The 22,561-nt window shown below is 42.1% G+C and overlaps 1 protein-coding gene across 3 annotated transcripts in view; it reads left to right on the forward strand.

Annotated features, from left to right (window-relative positions):
• Positions 1–22,561, forward strand: part of ADGRV1 (adhesion G protein-coupled receptor V1) — a 247,800-nt gene that overhangs the window by 212,443 nt on the left and 12,796 nt on the right. For all 3 annotated transcript variants that reach the window (XM_082191331.1, XM_082191333.1, XM_082191332.1), the window contains one exon: positions 9,590–9,711. In XM_082191331.1, the coding sequence (XP_082047457.1) occupies positions 9,590–9,711 (122 nt within the window). The remainder of the gene's footprint in view (positions 1–9,589; positions 9,712–22,561) is intronic.

Consider the following 22,561-nt stretch of genomic DNA (forward strand, 5'->3'; position numbering starts at 1 on the left):
CTCTTTCCAAATGTTCACACCCAGTTCTCCACTTAAACCAATCATATATTTAAAAAAAGAACAAACAAATCTTGTTTGGTTTGTTCCTGAACATCTGGGATGGCAAAGCTTTGATGCCCCAGGCATCGATACAAAGTATAATTACAATTCAGATACCACCTTCGCTAATGAAGCCTGACATGTCAAACAGTCTAAACTACCCTTCCCGACCCCTCCCTTAGGTATCTATCTGCAGTATTTTTCTACTGACCATTTTTCAGATGGTGCCACATATTGGCACTACAGTGGTACCTTGGGTTACATACACTTCAGGTTACACATGCTTCAGGTTACAGACTCCGCTAACCCAGAAATAGTACCTCAGGTTAAGAACTTTGCTTCAGGATGAGAACAGAAATTGTGCAGCAGCAGCGCGGCAGCAGCAGGAAGCCCCATTAGCTAAAGGGGTGCTTCAGGTTAAGAACAGTTTCAGGTTAAGAACGGACCTCTGGAACGAATTAAGTATGTAACCAGAGGTACCACTGTACCCGATTTAGGGACCCAGTGATACTATTAATTCAGGGGACTCTTGCTTTGCCTTTCTGCCTTCTACTAATCCTGTGCCCAGAGAGGTTTCCTACTAGTGTTTACTTCCCCACCCCCATTCCAAACCCATTCATTGTTACATTTTCTCTCCACAATTCCCACACAGATGTTTTGGGGGTTTGTTTTGTTTGCTCATTAGGCTAGTTTCTACACACTGCTTGTCTGGATAGAGGATATGCATTAACATTCAAGGGCACATTCTAGCTACGCAAAACCACGAGAAGAGGCTTTCCAGCAGGACCAATGAGGGGCATGGCCAGAGAGAGTCCCAAGGGCCAGATAGCATGCCCTGGAGGGCCACATTCAGCCCTATGTCCTGAGGCTTCCCATCCCAGGCATGTATGTATGAGAAATAAAGGTAAAGGTAAAGGGACCCCTGACCATTAGGTACAGTCGTGACCGACTCTGGGGTTGCGGTGCTCATCACGCTTTACTGGCCGAGGGAGCCGGCATACAGCTTCCGGGTCATGTGGCCAGCATGACTAAGCCGCTTCTGGTGAACCAGAGCAGTGCACGGAAACACCGTTTACCTTCCCGCCAGAGCGATGCCTATTTATCTACTTGCACTTTGACGTGCTTTCGAACTGCTAGGTTGGCAGGAGCAGGGACCGAGCAACAGGAGCTCACCCCATCGTGGGGATTCGAACCACCAACCTTCTGATCAGCAAGTCCTAGGATCTGTGGTTTAACCCACAGCGCCACCTGTGTCCCACCCGCCCGAGGCTTCCCATCCCAGGCATGTATGTATGAGAAATACAATAAGGTTAATACTAGGACAGTCGGTGGCAAAATCTAAATGAGGGCTGGTCTGGAAGGATATATTTTCAACTACTTTGTGTGTCCAAAACCCCTTGATTGGCTCATGATATGGCAGGCAAGGAATCATATACAGTGATCATAATTCAGAGCTCACTGGAGGCATCACAATTCACCATAAGTATGAGGGGTTTCCCTCCTCCCCTTCTTTCACCCAAAGCAGGGAAGTTGTATGGTTCCTTGCTAGATCATTGCCTGGGGAGCAATGCAGAGCTCATAGGCCAGTGTTTCCCAACCTTTTTTGGGCAAAGGCACACTTGTTTCATGAAAAAAATCTCGAGGCACACCACCATGCCAGATGGGGAAAGGTCACTTTTTACTTATGTAAAAAAAAAATTAAAAAATAGTAACAGCATAGAAGGTAATGGTTAGGCTAGCATCCCTCTTCCAAATATGCTAGGTTTTTATTTGCAGGGACTGTTCTACATGGGAAAGCATTCAGCACTGTCATTCTCCCATCTGCCATCTGAATTGGTACTATTCTGGGTCAACTTACTCTGCTGCATGTGTAGATGAAAATGGCACCAAGTGTGGGGGAGGGGGCAGAACAGGTTTCAGATACAGGATATTAAGCATACACGTACTTCAGATTGAACTGGTTGCTTGCTTTGCAAGTTTTCATTTCCCAAATGACTGCCTTGGCAAGCGCAATACCTACCAGGCTCAACGCCGGTCTCGCGCTGCCGCTTCCCACGCTCTCAAGGACCCGGGAGGAGGAAGGCGTGAAGGGAATCCCGAAGGCGCGAAAACCTCGCGCATGCGCAGGCCTTCCGCCTGCGACAGCCCAGTAGGCCGGCCGAAGCGAGCGGCGATGGGATGTGGGAGGGAGCTCGCTCGCCGCCCCGCGTGTGCCTATGTGGGGCACGTTACAGCCCCGTGACGTCAGCGCCACGCAGGCAGCCAGGCAGGCAGACGGCGAGAGCCCCGCGCTGGGCGGCCTCTCCTCGCCGCCGCCGCCCCGCCTCTCGCCGCCCGACTCGCCCGCCTCCCTCCCACGGCACACCAGGCAATGTCTCACGGCACACTAGTGTGCCGCGGAACACCGGTTGGGAAACACTGTCATAGGCATTCTGGTAAGTTGCCCAGTTTAGCATACCTGAATTTTTCTTCCATCGACACCAACTTGGGCATTGTCCGCTGCTGGCTTTCCTTTACTAAAAGTGGCTTTACTTTGGGATTAACATTTTTCCTGTGCTGAGACTCTGTTTCCTTCCTTAACATAACTCTGGGGCAGCCCATGCATACACTTTTGAGAAAAGATTAAACTGCAGTAAGAAGCTCATTATGTAATTGTTTGAGAGAGTTCAGTTAAGTGTTTTCTCAAATTGTTCTTGTTGAATTCAGGAGGCCTTAAAATGCTTTTTCCTTTGGCAGAATCTTGCCTCCCCCCCCCCCCCCGTCAGATCAATTTCTGTCCTTCTAACCCTGCTATGAAGAGAATGAAAGTTACTTTACAGAATAGTCCCCCCCCCCAACTAATTAAAAATATATTAAAATTTAAACACATCATGTCACCTTTTCAACTCAAGAGAGAGAAGCAAAGCAAATATTTGCAAAGAAACTCAGGGCACTATTAACACAATGTTCCAATTATTCTTTTTATTGGCTTTTTGGGGGGTGGGGTAATGTAAACACCATAGCCAGGGGGGAAATGAACACAATATGCTGACATTACAAAGAAGATTCAGACATTTAGAAGTGCTTGAGGGTGTGCATTGTGTCTGGTCTTTATTGAGCATTCGTTTTTATTTGTTTGAGGGGAGGTTCTCCAACAATGAACATTCATCATGATCTGCTCATGGAGTGTTTATATGTGTTCCCATTAATCATTTATTCATCCCACGTTTTTCAGTACATTTCACCATCACTTTTTAAATCACAAATGGTCTGGGGTAGGGTGTTGTTTTTCTTAAGTGGCTTTGTTGCACTACTAGGGCAACAGAGCACTTTAATCCACTTAACTGTGTAAACCTAAATTTCCAGTATGTACTTGAATCCCTCCTGGAAAATAGTGGCAGTCTAGAAGTGCCATACATTCTTGACTTCATTGCTTTTCAGTGCTGAGCAATTAGTATTTTTAACTCAAGCAACAAAGTATGGTGTACTCTGTACTTAAACCATTTGCACAAATGTTTTCTGATCTCCAAACTCAAGCTAACATAAAATTGTTAACATTTAAAGGGCCAACATGAATCACTGTGGCTCAAAACCTGAAAATCTTTTGATACTTGGTTGACAGCTGAAAAATATATTTTCCAATAAGCTATGCCAAAATCATGATCAAGGACCAGATATTTATTAACAAATAAAGCTTATTAGTTTCTATTGCCAACAACCTAGTTTTCTAATCATAACTAATGAATGACCCAAGGTGTCTCCCATCCCAGCAATATTCCTTAACAAAGGTTTCACTGCTTTACTTTGTAAGGAAGGGATGCGGGTGACGCTGTGGGTTAAACCACAGAGCCTAGGACTTGCTGATCAGAAGGTCAGCGGTTTGAATCCCCGCAACGGGGTGAGCTCCCGTTGCTCGGTCCCAGCTCCTGCCCACCTAGCAATTCGAAAGCATGTCAAAGTGCAAGTAGATAAATAGGTACCGCTCCGGCGGGAAGGTAAACGGCATTTCCGTGCACTGCTCTGGTTCACCAGAAGCAGCTTAGTCATGCTGGCCACATGACCCGGAAAGCTGTACGCCGGTTCCCTCGGCCAATAAAGCGAGATGAGCACCGCAACCCCAGAGTCGGTCACGACTGTACCTAATGGTCAGGGGTCCCTTTACCTTTACCTTTACACTGGGTTTTCCCCGCACAAAAAGAGCTTTTAAGCTCTCTGCTTTGCTTGTGTTTAACTTGCAAAATTTCAACCAGCTGGCTTTCAACCGTGTATGGTTGAAATGGCACAAATTAAATCTGTGCAATATGCTAACATACTATACATGAAAATGTGTGCAACTTTAGCCTCACCTACCTCTTTGGTCAGAAAACACACACATGCCCTTTCAGTGCAGATGATCAGGATTGGTAAATCGACTCCTAGTTCTTTCCACTGCTGCTAGCCCTACTCCTGACTGCCCCCACCACAATAGTTTCAAAAGAACCATCATAGAATCGTAGAGAGTTGGAAGGGATTATTTTGCCCATCGTGAGGCTCAAATCCATGACCAGGGCTGGATTTAGGTTTGATGAGGCCCTAAGCTACTGAAGGTAATGGGGCCCTTTATATGTCCAGCTGTCCTTTGTCAACAACAAATTGTCACCGTTTTTTGTGTTGAATATATGCTATATGGTAATTTATGGACCTAATAGGTATCTAAAGCCATTTGCACATGCAGAATGTAGGCACCCTATATATAGAAATGAGCAAACCAGTGATATTTTAGGGAGCAGGCTAGTAGGCGGGGCCCATTACTTACATCATAGGAGCCTACACAACACAAAACACTGTTGCTATATGTAGGTTTTATTTTATTTGTTTTTTTATCTTATATTTTGGAAGTGTACATCCAGGTTTTTCTTTCCGTTTAATTTTTTTTGGGGGGGGCAAGAGAGTGGGACCCTAAGCTATAGCTTGTTTAGTTTATACGTAAATCCGGCACTGCCCATGACCTTGAGATTAAGAGTCTCCTGCTCTACCAACTGAGCTATCCCAGGCAACCTTTATACACATTAGCAAGTGATATGTAGTTTTAGCGGAATGCTTAAAAGGCTCAGAAGCTTCTATCTCAGGTAGAGACAGTTGGCTTTCATTTGCTTGATTGGATAACTTAAGATGTGATTGTATGCACTTTCATTCAGAAATAATGCCTTTTGAACACAGTGGGACTAGGCACTGAATAAATAGGATTGGGTTGTTAAGTATGTTTATGGTGCTGAAGAAAGAAACACCCTAGCAAGGCACAATTCATTAAGGCATAAGCTGAGCTGCCAGTGACATGCTCCACGAAAGGGCATGTCTGTTGCTTGTAAAAGCAAGTTTGAACTTTTTGTTCTTCCCTTCTGTTCCTTAACGTAGTGGGCCATTTGTAGCATGGCCTTTGCAGATTATTTAGTTTTTATTACTCAGCTGAAGGCTCTGAAAGCATAAAAACATTATATTATCCTAAACATCCCCCTTGGAAAGGTGTTCTTTTAGTCTTTTATTTTTACATAAAAGAAGCATATGGCATCATTCAGTGCATTAGTACTCTTAAGCATTTTTTTAGTAAAAGAAAATTATTAGTCTAAATATATTTAATTCTGTACATAATTTTGATAAGGCTCCTGGATGCAGATCCTGATAAGTCACCCTGAAAGGGAAAATTATGTTAGCTACAGTTTTTCCTCTCTCCCTCTTCATCCACAAAATAAAACTTTTGTTTAAGCCTCAGTGATTTAAATGGGAGAAATTCGATGTGTGCTGACTTCTCCCATTGAATTGATGCTTAAGTTGTGCTGGATTGTGCTCAGTATTTTCCCCCAGCAAATGCAATTTGATCTAGCATCCGGCTGCAATTCTCATAAGATACAGAAGATTAAAATGAAACCTTACTTTCTATAGGCTGTCCACCCAACCATGTGCATAAGCAACTGCAACTCAGGATAACACATTGTCCTGCAGTTTCTTTCTAAGTAGTGAAGAACTTTTGTAGCAAATTTCATAGGACCTCACATGCAAAAGTCAATCGGTGCATATATTTCCAAAACATAGATAGTACTGATGGAAAGTTAAACAGAATCCCCTATCCCTCTCGTTTGATAAAGAGCTAATTGTTTGACAGTATTTGTAAAGCAGCCAGGCAAGGTCCTAACAATGGCATTTCATGTTCCATTTTACATTCCTCACCTACACTATTCTGTTAAAGGCTTGACTGTTCCACCATTCTGTTGATATATTGCGTCTTCTGAGTTTTATTCCTGGCAATTGTAGGTGGTTACTGTTACTAGTGTTGTTCTGACTGTTGTTCTGATACTTAGACCTCAGTTACTCTATGCAATATGTGTCTGAATGAGCCTGGGATCTAGTTAACAAAACCAGTTAGACCCCTTCATTTCTTAGCTAATGTTTCCTTTAACCACATGTTATTGACAACTTCTTCTTTTTCTGCAATACCTTACTTTTTTTCAAAGCATGTATTTTAAGGCTTCCCAGGAGCTGCTTAGCAAGTCTTATTTGTTCTTGTTTTGAATGCTTTGTTTGATCAAAATATGCTGGGTTGCCAGGACAAAATGTCACTGCAGAGTGCTCGGCCAGCTATTGACTTTTGAAAACTGGCTGGATTTCAGCATTGTATTAATAGGTTAAACACTCCATAGTGAAGCAATTGTTATTGACAAAACTGCAACATAATAGAACAGGAGCTGAATTTCCAAATGATTTGAGAAAAACAGGAAGCTCTGCACACTTTCAGCATCTTTTAATTATGCCACTTGCTGCACAAGGCCTGAACTTAACATTTTAATATAAAAAAGAATTTTTATTTTTTTAAATGTACCTCACCAAGTCTATTGGACTGTGGCCGATCCACTCAAATGTGTGTGGGGTGGGGTGGATGTGAGAAGAGCAATGAGACATCACGTACACACCTGTTAGAGAATTTATGATCTCACAGAAAAGGCTGGCCAGGAAAGGAGTCCATGTTTGGAAAAGCAGGCAATGGATTATCTGCCACCCATGCAGTGGTTTGCAGTCTCAAACACACACCCAGCTCCCATGGAATGACTGTGCAAGTCCTCCCCCAACCCTTTCCTATACTTCAGCTCAAACCTATGCCAAATGCTAGCCTATTCATCTTTTTTTCTCATTGTGCCTAAGCATGATAGCTTTAGTAGTTTATGTGTTCTCCCTCCGGTCCAACTTTCAAAGCTACATAAACAGAAGTCTGAAAGAGATGGCCAAACTTGCACAAATTTTCTATATTGTTTTGCTTTTTAAGCTCAACCATTCAGACAAAACAAAACACCCCAGTACTTTGTGCATTGCTGCTTCTTAATTGCTTTCAATATGTTGCGTTAATTTCTCATTTCACAACACAGTGGCTTAGTATGATGTTCACATTTAAAGTGAAAAATGGAAGCAAAGAACATGAATGCAAATTAACACCAAACAGCAGATAACTACTTTAATTATATAAGACACAATTTCCTGGGAAGAAAACACCTTCCGCTTGCCTCGCTGGCAGGAATTTGGGATAGGTCTAACCATGGTGCGAATAAAGTTGGTTGTATCCTGTTTCTGTATGGGCCTTTTAAGGACACATCCATTTAAATCTTTGACTAGGATGGTTCCTTTTTCCATACTGGGTATCAGTATTGGATAGGCAGCTGTCTGAAAAAGTCCGAGGCACATAATACTGCAATTACAATGTAAATCTGGTTTACTGTGAAAAGAAGCAAGAAAACATCTCAGAGGATGTAGTCCTGTGATCACTGTCTTAGATGATTTCTGAGAGGCCCTAGATACTGCAGAACTTCCTGGCCACAGGTGGGGGTGAACCCTGGAGTTCTTCCTTAACCAATGAAAGAATAGCCTGCTGATGTGACTGCCCTGCTAGGAATATTTCTTGTCATAGGCACCAATTCTATGGGCTGCAAAGTATGTGGGGAAGGGGCTGAGCCACCCCCTCCCCCAATCTTGAGGGACTGGGCCTTGCCAGGCCTCACCGTGGCAGCAGCGTGCCTTGCGGGCTCCTCCTGACATGTGTGACATCACATGTGTGTTGCATGTGTGATGTCATGCACACGTGATGAGCCCCTCAATGTCAGGTGGAACTCAGTGCCTGTTTCTTGCATAATAAGGACAAAAAGGGCCGTTCCAGTGTATGCCTGTGTGTGTGTGTGTGTGTGTGTGTGTGTGTGAGAGAGAGAGAGAGAGAGAGAGAGAGAGGGGTTGAAAGAGACCTGTGCAAAGGCTTTCGTTTGTGCTGCAGGTATTTCCTACCTCTCCTTCCCCCATTCGCCCCTCAGGTTCCCCCCCCCCCCCCGAAAAAAACTTGGCTGGGGTGGGTCAAGAAAACAACCAGAACAGTGTTCAGGGAGAAGGGAGAGAACATTGTTCATCTGGCAAGCTGAGATAGCACATCATTGAATTTTACCCCATAAGTTTATTAAAACCAAACTTACGGCGTCATCCTGTACATGCTTTTTCTAAAGTGCTGTTGAGTTCAGTGGTGCTTCCTGTCCTGTAAGTAGGTATAGGATTGCACCCTTAAAAGATATGGAGAAATCTACATAGTATTTACCACCTGCCTTCATTTGTCCTGTTGCTTCAAGCAGCCCCTGCTTTGTGAACAGAAACAGACAATGGGTTTTACAAATATTAGTGTCATGATGGTGATGAAGGCAATTGTACTGAAATTCTTTAAGCAGCTATTCCTTGCCTGGCTGGAAGCTGTCCATGCTGTCAGCTACCTGCCTCAATATATGATTTATCTTTTGCATCAAGCAAAGGCACATGAGCTTGGGAGACCGGATAAGCTACTGTGTTCCCGTGTGTTGTTCTCGTCACTCGTTTGTCAGTTTTGCTGAAGGGGCATTAATTAATAATGTGGAGAAAGGGCAATGCTTTGCAGAACAACTGTACAGTTTGAAAGGTACAAAACTGAGCAAATACGGACTTTGCCGCCCATTGTGAGTGCAATGTCAATACCAAAGATCAATCTGGTATCACCTGATCAGTCTTTTCATGGAATTTAAGGAATCTGTTTGCTCATCTAAATGCTAAATTCTTTTTTTTTTCTTCCTCCGAATTCTCATATGCCCTCATCAGCACTTCGATTATTTGGAAAGCCAATGTTTGCTGACTCAGCAAGTCTTTCACTTGGTTCCCAACCTGCTTTTATAGAGGCCAAACATGCTTTGTCCTCCCCGAAATGCAGTAATTTCCCCCCGTGTGTTTCATAAGAGAGCTGCACCCACTGACCCCCACTGTTTGCTGCCAGATACATCATTTCAGATCTTGCACGGCAGCCTTTGGGATGAATTAGTCAGCAGATGGTGCTCTCGTTCTCAAGCCTCTCCTCAAAAGCTGACCGAAAGCAGGAAAGGGCAGATTCAGAAATTGCCCAGTCACCACTATATTGATTGCCCTTGTTATGCAATTCTGATGTTCAATGCAGATGTTGAGAACTTAGAAACATCTCTTCTAGACTGAAACTTTTTAAATTTTTTTTTTTAACAAAGCTGATAAATTCCCCTGTTCTAATTGTTTCTAGAAATTCCACTGGTTTTATACCTGTTTGCCCTCATTTCCGTTACATGGCTATGGGGAGGACTGCACATGGCTTATAGACATCTATGGATGCTGGTCTTCTTTGTCATTTTCAACTGCCTTCAGGTAAGTTAGATTTCTTTCTTACTCACTTTAGCTAAAAACCAAGCAGTTTTTACTGTAGTGTGCCAAATCCAAACTTTGAATACAGAGAAGAGAAAAGACAACTTGGGATATCTACAAACTTAAAACACTGACAATACTCAGAGCTGGTTATAGTGGCATTGCTCGAGTTCCTCTCTTAACTCACCATCCAGCATGTGAGAGATGTCTATATACATGTATGATAATGTGGTATATGATGGTTTGATGACATAGGTTGGTGCAAACAGCATAAGAAAAAGAAGAGATCTACAGCTACATCCTATATTTCTTTTAGTGTAGATGAAGTTTGCTGTCACACTAGATAATGAACTAAGACAGGAACTATAGCCTGGGAGTGGCAATGTATTTTTTTATTAGAATAACCATAGAAAAATATATGAAGCAGAATAAAATAATATGCACCAGAAATCTCATTGATTTCTGTGGGGTTAGTGTTTAAATATTAAAAGTTGGTTTTTAAAGATAAAAATCTGAGGGCAGAAGTAAGAGAGTTTACATATGGAGCCTGATCGTCAAAGTACTTGCAAGTACCCATTGTAATGTCTGGATCTCTTCCTGGCATATGTGGCTTAAAGACAGATTAAAATAACACCGAGGGACCAGTTGCTTTTTAGCAACCACAGCTAGGAAAATACTAGACCTACAACCATTCAAGGGTTGTCAACACAGTGCCTGCAAGTGCCAGTATGCCCACCAATGCCCACTATGGCGCCCTGGGGAAATCTTGGTGAATATCCCTTTAAAAATCCGCAGTGCACCAAAGACCATTTGCTCTTCTTACTCTGTTCCTATTTGCACTGGCTCGGTCTCACCTACTCTGAACATCACCCCACCTTAAACATGACCACATTTTATTGAATGCCAGGACACCCACCTTTCCATCTATTTTGAACAGAGGAAAAGTACAATCATCTTCTATTTCTGTGAGTGAGTGTGGCAGTGGCTGATGTAGATGCTCTCTTTTTCATTTATGGGCACCTGATGTCACGGACTAGTTAGAAGAATGGTGGGAGGAGCCAGCTGGGGGAGCCACCAAGGGAAGAAGACTCAGAGCCAAGGGAATGGGGACGCAGGGACCTCCAGTCTCAGCAATTGCTTCATGGGGACAAGACCTAGTGGAGATGAGTTGCTGTGCTCATTAGGCCCAACACTCCTCTGTCAACCATGTTTAATATAACAGCCATTTTTGATATGCCATGTTCCTCTGATGCCCACAGCACTTTCTCAAAATTAAAAGTACCCACATCTTTGAAGCGCCAAACATCTTTTTCACTAGTTTGGGGGAGGGGAGGCAGACTGAACAGAGGTATGTCTCTAACTGGCCCTGCCAACCTCTAGTAGCTTCCCTACAGTGGCTATCCGTGAAATGATGCCTGTGTCATTCAGGTGATGTGGACCTCACCCTTCCATCCACCAAGTTGCAGGTGGACAGGAGTACCACTGATGAGATTTTCAGGGTGTCTGGTAGTAGTCTCCCAACACTCTGGGCCCCTCCCTAGGATCCCATTGCTCCCATTCTGCATCCTTATCCCATTCCTCCTAGCCCTCTGACCAATCCCAATTGGACTCCTGACTAATAGTCTAGTTTAGACGTAATGTTAAACCATAGTTCAGTGTTCTAAGAACAAACCATAGTGAGCACTGAGCTTGCATTCATTTCAATTTTAGTTTAACTGCAGTTTGCTGTTTCTTCCAGCTAACTGTGGTTAATGATAAAACAAGCCAATGAAATTGATTTGTTTCAGCTAACCATAACTAAGATTAATCACAAATTGTGGTTCATCGAATATGAAAATGGAAGCTTCCAGTCTCTCCCTCTTGGCTCACCAGAGGAAGCAAGCCTGAGACGTCTTACTGTAACACTATAGTTCATGTCCAGAAGCAGCCAGTGCATATTTATGAACAGAAAAGGGGAAGCAGAATTAGTAGCCCGGGTTATTAACCACAATTTAAATTTAGTAAAAGGACTATTTTTTTCAAAGCACTGATGTATTTTACATCTCACTGATTAGTGACAGGTAGAGTGAACTCCAGGGATATAGTTAGCACAGGAAAGCTTATTCCAAGCTGCAAATAGTACATTGCAAAATAGATGTGACACAAATATCCAGTCTCCAGAGTGTCTTTTAAAGCTTTTATCTCTGCCTTAACTATTTCTGGAGAGGGAGCCAGATGAATAAAGCAACATTTAGCAATATGTAATAGCAACAAGTTACAATAATGTTCAAAATCCTTTGAGACATATGCTGGTTTATGCTGTCCATTCATTGCCACTAGACTTCCATCTGCAGCTTCCAGCCCTTCCTTTCATGCCAATCATGATCCAGTTTTCTTGGTTTTACTGTTTATATCTCCCATCTCCCACTCCCTTCTCTTCCAAATGCTTCCATTTGCCCAATGCCAGCTGCCAATCAATAACGCCCAGTTCAGTTACTAGTTTCATGTCTCTGGGTACCTTTGCAACAGGTGCTACTTAATGCCATTAAGAGGACGTGAAGGAAGTAAGAGCCAAAAAACAACACACACACACACACACAGAGAGAGAGAGAGAGAGAGAGAGAGAGAGAGATTAACAACAGACAACTCTCTGAAATGTAATCCCTACAAAGTTCCCAATGGCTTGGATCCTAATATAAGTGAATGGAAGTTCACAGAAGGAATGTTTCCCCACCTGTGCACCAATCTGTGCTCACAGAAAGCCTATCCAGGAGATTGGGGTGCGCTGCTCAACCAAATGGGGTGGAGTGCAGGAGGCTGAAGGAGAATGGAGGATTGCCCCAAATTAAGCTTCATCGAAAGTACATGTTGGGGCAATTTGTGGCAGCTTAGAGGCTTTAAAAGAGGATTGGACATACATGGAAAAGAAGGCTATCGATTATTAAAGTCATTATGGTTGTATGAATACCAGTTACTGAGGAACAACCATGGGAATGGAATGGGTTGCTATCCTCATGTCTTGCTTGTGGGCTTCCTGGAGGTTTCTAGTTTGCTGCTGTAGGAAATAATATGTTAGACTAGACAGGCCTTTGCTCTGATCAAGCAAGGCTATTTTTATAGTAACGTGGAACTGGGACGGAACAGACTTAATGCACAAACATATGAAAACTGCAAATAAACTGATTTGCCTATGGCGCTGTAGAAGTGTGTTCCTTTCTCCTTATAACCTGTATTCAAGTTTGTGTTGATACATAAATGGAGTTTAGTAATGGCATACGAAGTAGCTCAGTAGGTTAGTGCATGGTGCTGATAATGCCAAGGTTCAGGTTCAGTCCCCATAAGGGGCAGCTGCATGTTCCTGCTTTGCAGGGATTTAGATTAGATTATCCTCAAGGTCTTTTCCAGCTCTGTGATTCCATGATTCATAGAAATGAAAACAAAACTAAGGCCAGTCCCCGCAGTGGATATAGTTGAACAGGCTCATGTGGGTCACTGCCTATGACTAGATATTGAAATGAGATGTGGTAGGAAAGCCTAGATCATTGTTTCTCAAGGCCCTGATGTAGAATAATATAGATGGAGCTACAGTGGTTGTAAAGTGGGAGGTGATGTAGAAAGGCAGAACTTGGAAGACAGAAGGAGGAAGGCAATAAATAGATGATTGTGAAAGAAACTTGACCACCCAGGAAGTGGTTATGGAACGTGTGTATGTGTTAGCTACCACAGTGTAGTGGCAGCAACTACTGAATTTCAGCATCATAGGTCTGGGGCATTTTCAGATAATGCCTCCTGAGTCAGCTCACTCAGATACAGTTCTAGAAAGGAGGGGAGAGATCTTCACCCTCTTTCACTGTTGTCCTCATTAAAGAATATTGAATATTGCTCTTTTACACAATTCTTAATAGTAGCTTAGTGATGCTGAAGTTTCCTGTAACTCTTTTGATTTGCATTGAGTGGGCCACAGCATAACAGCAGTTTCCTTTTTCTGTGCATTACACACAGGCTGAAAAAGGAACTTTTTATGTACTACCCTAATGCCATTTAACCCGCAAGTGAGAATGATGTTCTGTGATAGCTAGGGGTAGTGAAACAATGCTGTCTGTAGTATTCTTTTTTATTTTGTTTGATAGCGTTCCAAAAATCTTCCCTAATTAAGAGGCAAATCTAATAATTACTTCTAAATTTGGCATTGGCCAGCACTCAGCAGCAGTTGTGTGTTGGGGGGGGCACCTAATCACATTACAGCTCTTCCACTCCTATCTCTCTTCAGCTTTTCTGGCACTTAACATTTCAGTGATGAAAACGTTTGTCAGTGGCCATAATACCACCACTGGCCATAAAACAGCTCAGCAAAGAGGAAAATATCGATTCACAAATTAATTTTTCCGAAAGGTTAAAGTGAACCTTTCTGCACTTTTGTTTCACTGTGCTTTAGAACCAAGATGATTCATTCTTAAAAGCTGCAGCTGGAAGCATTTTTACTAGGATGGAATTGTAGACCCTCATATGTGTTAACATCTGCATTTGAAGACCATAACAGTTGCCTTGTGTGATCAGATTAAGTCCACCATTCTATTTCCAGCTTTGATGGTTGGCAATGCACCTTTTGGAGCTCAGAACCAAGGCTTAAGGATGGAAACAATCTGCCAGTTACGTGTGGTAGTTAGAGCAGCCTTCCCCAGCTGTGTCCTCCCCTGATGTTGTTGAACTCTAACCCACATCTGCCCAGCCAGCAATGTACCATGGCCAACACCAATGGGAGGCAGAGTCCTACAATATCTGGCGGGCCACATTTTCCCCATTCCTATTAACAAGGTTTATAAAGTTATGACCCATATGGACCCATAAATAGAATATTATGTCTCCCTCTCCTAATACCAGAACTCACAGTCAGTCATTGAAACAAATTGGCAGAAATGCCCACTTTTTCCACCTAATTCATTATCTTGTTCCCCTCTAGTTACTAGACTAAATACAAAAATTCCCAATACCATAGCTGTTTTCCCTGATAACTTTTGTTTCCCAATATGGTTGGGGTTTTTTTGCCTGCTCTGCATTAATAGCTGTTGAGAACAAAAGTGTGAGATACAGAAAGAATATGCTAAATACTTTTGGGTAAGCCATTTCATTTTTCTTTCTGAAGAGTTATATCAAATTAGTAAACTATGAATAGTCTACATTGTTCCTTTGCAAATGCAAAGCTTTTACAGAAAAAGGAAATCGCCACTGCACAACAGAAACAGTGTGTGGTTTAGATTGGAACATGGGCAAATTTCAGAATTTCAAATACTGTTCTGAGTACCACTTGCCCACATTGTTTGAAAAAGAAAGAATGGAAGAAGTGAAATGAAATCTGGTTATAAAACGGAATAAATCTAAGAATGGGGCAATTGTAATAAGAGCACATGTATGGAATTCCAGAAAGTGCCACTACAACTGAGGAAAATTATCCCTGTCAGGACACAGCTTTTGGTTAGGATAGATAAATGCCATCTGAGTTATTTAAGCAGACTTGATCACGGTGCAAATGTTGGCAACAACTAATCTATTCTAATTTTTGTAATATAAATTATAATGTGGTAATGCTATAGTTTCTTTTTACAAGAGCAGATGAGTGAAAGCTAAGATGGAGGGTATGTCTTTTTAATTGTTCACTTGATTCAAACTTGATTGATACAGAACCTTTGTAAAAATAGATTCCCCCCCACCCCAGAAATTGCCATTAGTCAGATAAAGGCTCCAAAGGGAATGACTTATAAGTGCTTTGTTAGGAAACTATTTTCTGGATTCTTCATGTGTGAGTATGGGTTTGCAACAAAGATAATTTTTGTCTGGAAAGAGTTGTGCAACATTGGAGCTTACCACAACTAAAAGATCATTATGTGTTATTTATTTTAACTAAAATGTCAAGTGTTCCTTGTTTGCCTTGACAAAGGTCAGCTGAATTAAAAAAAGAAAGAAAGAACTCCAAACCAGCTTGCACCATCAGTTTATTAGTGGTTTAAATCTTCACATTTGTTGTTTTGCTGTTGCCAAAGTGACATGGAAAATTTTCGTTACTGAGGCATAAATGGCAGACGTAGAAGCACCTTGATTTTCTTTCCCTTTTGTTTTTCCTCTGTCTTTTTAAGCTAGGAGCCAACTGAAACTTACCCTATTGTTTTTATACATCTATATTTATATATTAAAACCCCCCACTATATTTTATAAAATCACTTAAGTCCCTGTGGCTCGTAGGAAGTCTCAAATCATTACGTTATTTCTGGAAAAGACAGAAAATTGAAATGCCACCACCATTTTATTAGTAAGCCCCCCACATCCCCGCAAAATGTTGCATATCTCCCTTGCTCCTAGTAACAACTTCATTTCCTCCTCCCTTTTGGCACCCCCTGCAGCACACTCCAATTTCACTGGAAAAGTTTCCAGCGCTGTTGTTTGTAACAGGGTGGAGAACCTGGCCCAATCCTGCTCTAGAATCTGAGACCCCCTTGATTAGACTGCTGGACTTCAACTGGAAGTCTGGATTCAAATCCTCAAGTGGTCTTGGATCAGTTGCTCTCCAAATGTGGCTGGATTCCAGCTCCCAATCAACCCCAGTCAGCATAGTCAAGGCTGATGGGACTTGTAGTCTAAGAATATCTGGAGGGGCACAGTTTTTCCATCCCTGCTTTTCCAAATCTGAGGAAGCCCTGGATCGAACAAAGACATGCACCTCACCCTGCATTTTGCAGGGGAAGGGTCAGCATTATCTAGGAAATCCAGAAGATCTTGCAGAATCAGAACCTTTAGGGATAAAAAGGCTTCTGTACATGCAGGGATGAACAGCAAAATCAGGTTAGCACTAAATGACAAATCAAACATTTTGGATTACAGTGATATCCTAGACTATGCTTCCTGATGCCTCAGCTTATTGGATTTATGCACAAAGCAGGTGGTAATTCCACAAAAGTTGCCAAAACTACCAGTTTGTTTATTTGTTTTTGTTAATGTTCTATAATACAAGAGATTGCTATATATGTCTTTGGTCTCAAGTCATTCTGTGACTAATTAAATCCAGTCTGTCTTTTCCAAGGAAAATAGGCCTTTCTTGCTTTGATTCTTAAATCCCTTTGCAAACAACATACACACGCGTACACAAATACGCACACACATTTGCCAATGCATCCAGTTTTTTTCTGTCTTGTATTTGGAATGGTCTTGCTATCTCACATCAAATAATAGATTAACATCACAGTTAAAAACAGAATTCAGTGGCCAGGTTGCATACTGGGGTGAGATGGTTTGAATGTATAATGCTCATCCTGGCCTGACTGCCCTGGCTGCCAATTAGTTTCCAGGCCCAATTCAAAATGCTTGTTTTGACCTATAAAACTTCTCCCCATGTGAACCAACCTGGGAATGATCTTTACCTGCAACTGTAGAGAGCCCGTAGTGTGCTAAATGGCCCAATGGTCCAACTCTGTATAAGGCAACTTCCTAGTGGTGGCATTGAGTTTGAGCCTCTAGACCCAAAGAGTTGGAAAAAAGCACAGGAACCATTCTCTCCAAATTAGGTCCTTTCCCTACATTTCCATTGATTTAACACATATGAGGAACTTGCTTGCTTGCTTGTTGTAAAATGTATGTACTGGCTGCCGATACATATAAAAGTGGCTTTCAACAAGCAAAATAAAGCAGTATAACATAACAATAAAATAATAATAAAATAAATAGATATGCAATGAAAGTGCAGACAAGTAAAACACTACAGAGCAGATGGAAGTAATTAAAACAACAACTGTAAAAATCCCATTGAAACATAACTGTCTTAAGTGGCTATATGAAAGCAGGCAAGAGTGGGACTAAACACATCTTTCTGGGAAGGTGATTCCATAAATTGGGTGCCACCACTGAATAAGATGCTGTTTTATTCCCTCCAACTGCATGCCTCTCAGTGGTAGGACTGCAAGAAGGGTCTTAGAAGGTGAACAAAGGTCTTGAACAGAGTCATACGCAAAGAAATGTAGTAGGCCACTGGAACGGCTTCCACTTGGTGGTGTGGTGACTTCATACTGGTGATATAACACTAAAAAGATGTGCACCTCATGGAGAATATCAATGCCAGTGATCCATGGCAATGTGCAGCATTGGTGTAGAGATTCTCCACATGGCCAAGCAGGTTTTTGATGAGTGCCATTCAGACATAATGACACTACCATTTTGCAATCATAAAGAAGCATTTTTAGTAGCCTTGCACTTAGGGGTCTGTGAGGAAAGAATAAGCCCTGAGGGACAACTTGTCTATGAAAGAACTGTAGCATTTCTTCCTTAAATTATCCCTTTCCTTTTACTGTTGGTCTTTCTTTTCTTTTTTTTAAGTTTCACTTGCAGCATTCTGCCAGTCAGCCAGAGAATGGTTTCCACAGTGACAGAACCCAAAATTACTGTGGTTGTTCCACCTCCTCACATTCATGTACACCTCAGATATGAAGGGTTTGTCTCATGCTGCTATTCCTAGTTCATACAGCTTTCAGAAAGGGCTGGTAATAACAGTAATATTTGCTACTTTAGGTTGCTGCTAAATGTACCGTAGGAACAGTGGTGGTTGGTTGTGTGCGGTCAAAACAGCTCACTGAGTTCTAATTCTTGATGGCAGAATTAATAACTCAATCATTATTCATGTTAAGAGGGCTTAAATTGAAATGTGCTGTAAATAACCAACTTGTGAGGTTACTTTAAAAAAAAAAAGCTAATGTGGAATTGGGGAGGGGGGATTATTTAACAAATGGCCAAGATAGGGCAGAAATTTAATCCTAGGTGTTTTTAGTTTAGATACAACGCAGTTATTCTTTTAGGGACATTTTCTCTTTAGGCATGCTAGTGCTTTGGACAAACAGGCTGATATAAAGCTACATTTTGCTCAGAATAGATCCATTAAAATTAGCAAACTAAGTTAGGTGCATTAATTTCAATAGGTAGCAAAAGAAACCTTCATGATGTGAAGGAAGGGTCATCTAAGTGGTATACAAAGGAATGCAGATACTTTAATGATGCTGAGGAACATTGTTATAAGCTTGCTATCAAAGTAACCTGGCAGCATAGAACAGGAAATAAATAATAACAACAAGAAGAACAAGAATGAAATAGAAAATACCAGATTGAAAACTAATGTAAGCCAACACACCTTGCTAATATCACTTTCCAGAAGAGATCCTGAAACTTAGGCCTTGTCTGACTCTCTGACTCCCTGTCCCTTTGCTGACGGAACAACTTGAGATAAATTACACCATTGCTCCCAGATAGCCATAAAAATATGTTGTTCCACTAGTCACACTACATCAAAGAGAAGTCCAAGGTGAAGACATGTGCCTTCAGGCATAGAACAGCTGGAAAGGAGAAAGGAAGAAGAACTGGCCCAAGATTTAAGCCTGGAATGTAGCCTTTCATTTGCACATTCTCAGTATATCTTTAGCAGTTAGTTACACAGTAATTAAGTATCGTATTTTTCGCCCTATAGGATGCACTTTTCCCCCTCCAAAAATGAAGGGGAAATCTGTGTGCGTCCTATGGGGCGAATACAGGCTTTCGCTGAAGCTTGGAGAGCGAGAGGGGTCAGTGCGCACCGACCCTTCTCGCTCTCCAGGCTTCAAGAAGCTATCAGCAAGCCTGGGGAGCCTGTGGGAGTTCCCGCAGGGCTCCCCGTGCTGCGGATAACAGCCTGCTGCCTGAAGCAGAGCGCCCCGCGCTTCGGGCAGACATCGGCCAGCCCCACAAGCTCGGGGGACAGCGGGGAGCCGCAGCGCCGCCATCCCGCTGTTCCCCGACCTGGTGCGTCCTATGGGACGGAGCGTCCTATGGGATGAAAAATGAGGTACTTTTGCTCTGTCAAGGCCTGAAGTAAACCCAGAAATTTGCTTAATCCCGTCAAATTTTGACCTACATTTCAAGCACTGGCGTGGTTAGATTAAGAGAGAAACCATTGCTTTTGTCTTCACCAATTGATTGCTCTAGATCTTCTAAAAAGTGCACTCACTATTCTTTAATATGTGTCCTTTTGAATCATACTTGCATAAGCAGCTTAGAAACTCATCAGCTGTTCCATTTGGGTTCTTGTGCATCTTGCCCTAATCAAAGGAGGGGACACTATTCTTTTTTATTCATTTTGCGTCAAAAACTTGCCTTTCTATTGTGTCTGCACTTAAAAGTCCTTTCATTTAAAGCTTTCAAGCTTCTTAAACCCAAGAATCTGTACAAATTAAGTTTTGTGATCACAGCCATCTGCTTCCCTCTCCAAAAAGGCCCCTCTGCCTCACATGTGTTTCCTCTCTCTTCTGCATCATCTTGATCTTTGATATGTGCCCTCTTTGTTTGTGTATATTGTTTACAGAGAGTTTCTTAGCTCACTGATTGCCATATTGTTGGCCAATAAAATCATACTGGCTGGTAAGATGTGTTGGTAAAAACTGCAGCATCCTCAGTCTAGGTGGTTTCAGGTCAAGATGTGGAGCCATTTTTCTGCGGCACAAAGGTCAATTGAGCTGAGTGTTTGGTGTGAGGAATGGGGAGGAGTGTATGCAAATATGTATTAGAATAGGGGTGGGGGGTGGGGTGTAATTAAGTAAGTGAAATAGGAATACAGTGGTATGCAGGCATGTATATGTTTTGGTCCTGCCTGCTTTACTTTTGGTGCACCCACCACTATGTTTTATTGTTGCTTAAGAAACTTTTATATTGCTTTTTTGGGCAATCACCTCCCAAAATGGAAATATGTTCAACTCTTGCAGCGGGAGGAGGAGGTCAAAACACAGGCTTTGATAGCATGCCCAATACGAATATAAGCATGCACAATACTCACTTGAAAATCCCATTTCTGGGAGTCTAATCAAAGGCTTTAGCACCGTGGCAAATAAGACCTAGGACTTTGTCTCTAGTCACCACTATTTGCCCCAGTTTCTTAGAGTCCCTTCCCAATAAAGTTAGTTCAGGCACAAGGATCTGCCCCACAACTTCTGCTGTGTAGACAGATGCGAATAATGTATTCATCTTCTTTGCAATCTCCTTTTACTCCCTTGTCATCCAGAGATCCAGCTGTATGCTGGTATGCTCCTTCTAACTTACTTTGTTGTCCCTCTTTATATCTTTTTAGTGATGTGCACCTCACATTCTTTCTTTGCATTCCTTGTTGCTGCTTGCAATTCTTTTGCCAAAGTTTCTGCTCTTTTTTATTCTCCTTATTTGGAGCTTCTGTTTTCAGAAGGAAACCTTCGCTGTTAGCCCTCCTCGACCACACTGGAATCTTCTTGGCTGTGGTGGTACCTTTCCTGATATTGCATACACTTTCTAGCTGAGTCTCTGCTATTGTGCTTTTTAAGAACATCCCAATAGTCTGGAGATAGTTGAATATTTACAAATCCCCTCTGCTTATTTTAGGTGACTGTGGCAACTTAAATGGCTTTAAAGGAGAATTAGAAATTCATAGGAAAACAGGCTTTCAATGGTTACTAGGCACGATGACTATATGTTCCCTCCAGGAGTATGCCTCTGAATGCCAGTTGTTAAGAAACAGTAGTAGGAATGAGTCTTACTTGTGAGGCTTTGCATAGATATTTGTTGGGCCACTGTGGGAAACAGAATGCTGGACTAGATGAGCCTTAGGTCTCTTCCAACAAACCTCACTTTACATCCTTATGTGCCATTGCTTTTAACATTGTGTGTGTGCATGCAGCTTTGTTGTATTGCTGTCTTGAGGGCATCTGTTGGAGAATGCTCATAGCTTCATTGGTGACAAGATGCACAGTTTTTGGCCAACTATGTTCACACACATTTGGCATTATTTTGCAATGCACATTTTATCTCCCCACTCTCCTGGTTGAATGTCTCCATGTTTTTCCATGTTAGCTGTCATGTAGCCCTGTTTAACAAACAAACAGAAAGTGCCAGATTTGAGCCTGGTTCCTGCCTGTTGTTCCATGATGTGCATAAAACAAATAAACGAGCAGTTTTTGTTCCCACAACAAGAGTACCCACCCTGGAGCAGGACTGCATCCCCATCTCCATTACCCAATTGCCACCATGTATCTATTGATTTCACAGCAACAATGCTGGATCAGAGCAAGAAGGAGTGAGAAACAAAGCTGTTTTTGTTGCTCCAAAAATATTGCCATCTGTACAAGCCCAAAGCTTGCCTGGTTTGAAAAACAAGCCCCAAACCTGATCATGACTCAGACATGATTCTGGGGGAGTATTTAGAAAGCAGCTTTCTCTGCTTGACTTGAGAGAGCCTTGTAGAGAGCGAGCTGCTGCTGCTGAGAGGGAGGGAGGGGGTCTGTTGTAATAGTCCCACCTCCTCCTAGTAGACTCTTAGGAAATAATGGTAAGAGGAGATCTAGAGCAGGGGTGGACAGAAAGTACATCAAAATCTGGTCCATCCAAGGCCTCTTTGCTCACTGTTGTGATAAATTCAAATCTTTGTTGCCCCACTCTTGGCTTACCTTCAAAGATGAGTGGGTTTAAACAAGAAACACATAGTGCTTATTTTTCTTTCTAGAGAGTCCCTGGGGGCATCACCTTGCTGTTTCCTTTCATGGCAGTTATTTATTTTGACACCTTCTCTTGTTTTTGTTTTTAACGTACAGTATAATCATTTGAACTGTTGTCACTTGAGATTCTAGGGAAAATCTGCCACTCTGCATAGAATCTTCTCACAACACAAACCCTGTTCACATATGTTACACTGAACACATCTGCAAGTGTTTCTGTGAAAGAGTGTACACTTGTTGATTTTTACAGCTCAGCTCTTGAGTACACAAGTGCATACTGTACACTCATTGAACATCACGTGTGAATAACTGTACAGGTGTACAGCTCAACAATTGGGTACATAAATTGTACGTCA

Source organism: Podarcis vaucheri, assembly GCF_965113315.1.
Source record: "Podarcis vaucheri genome assembly, chromosome: 11".
NCBI classification, from domain to species: domain Eukaryota; kingdom Metazoa; phylum Chordata; class Lepidosauria; order Squamata; family Lacertidae; genus Podarcis; species Podarcis vaucheri.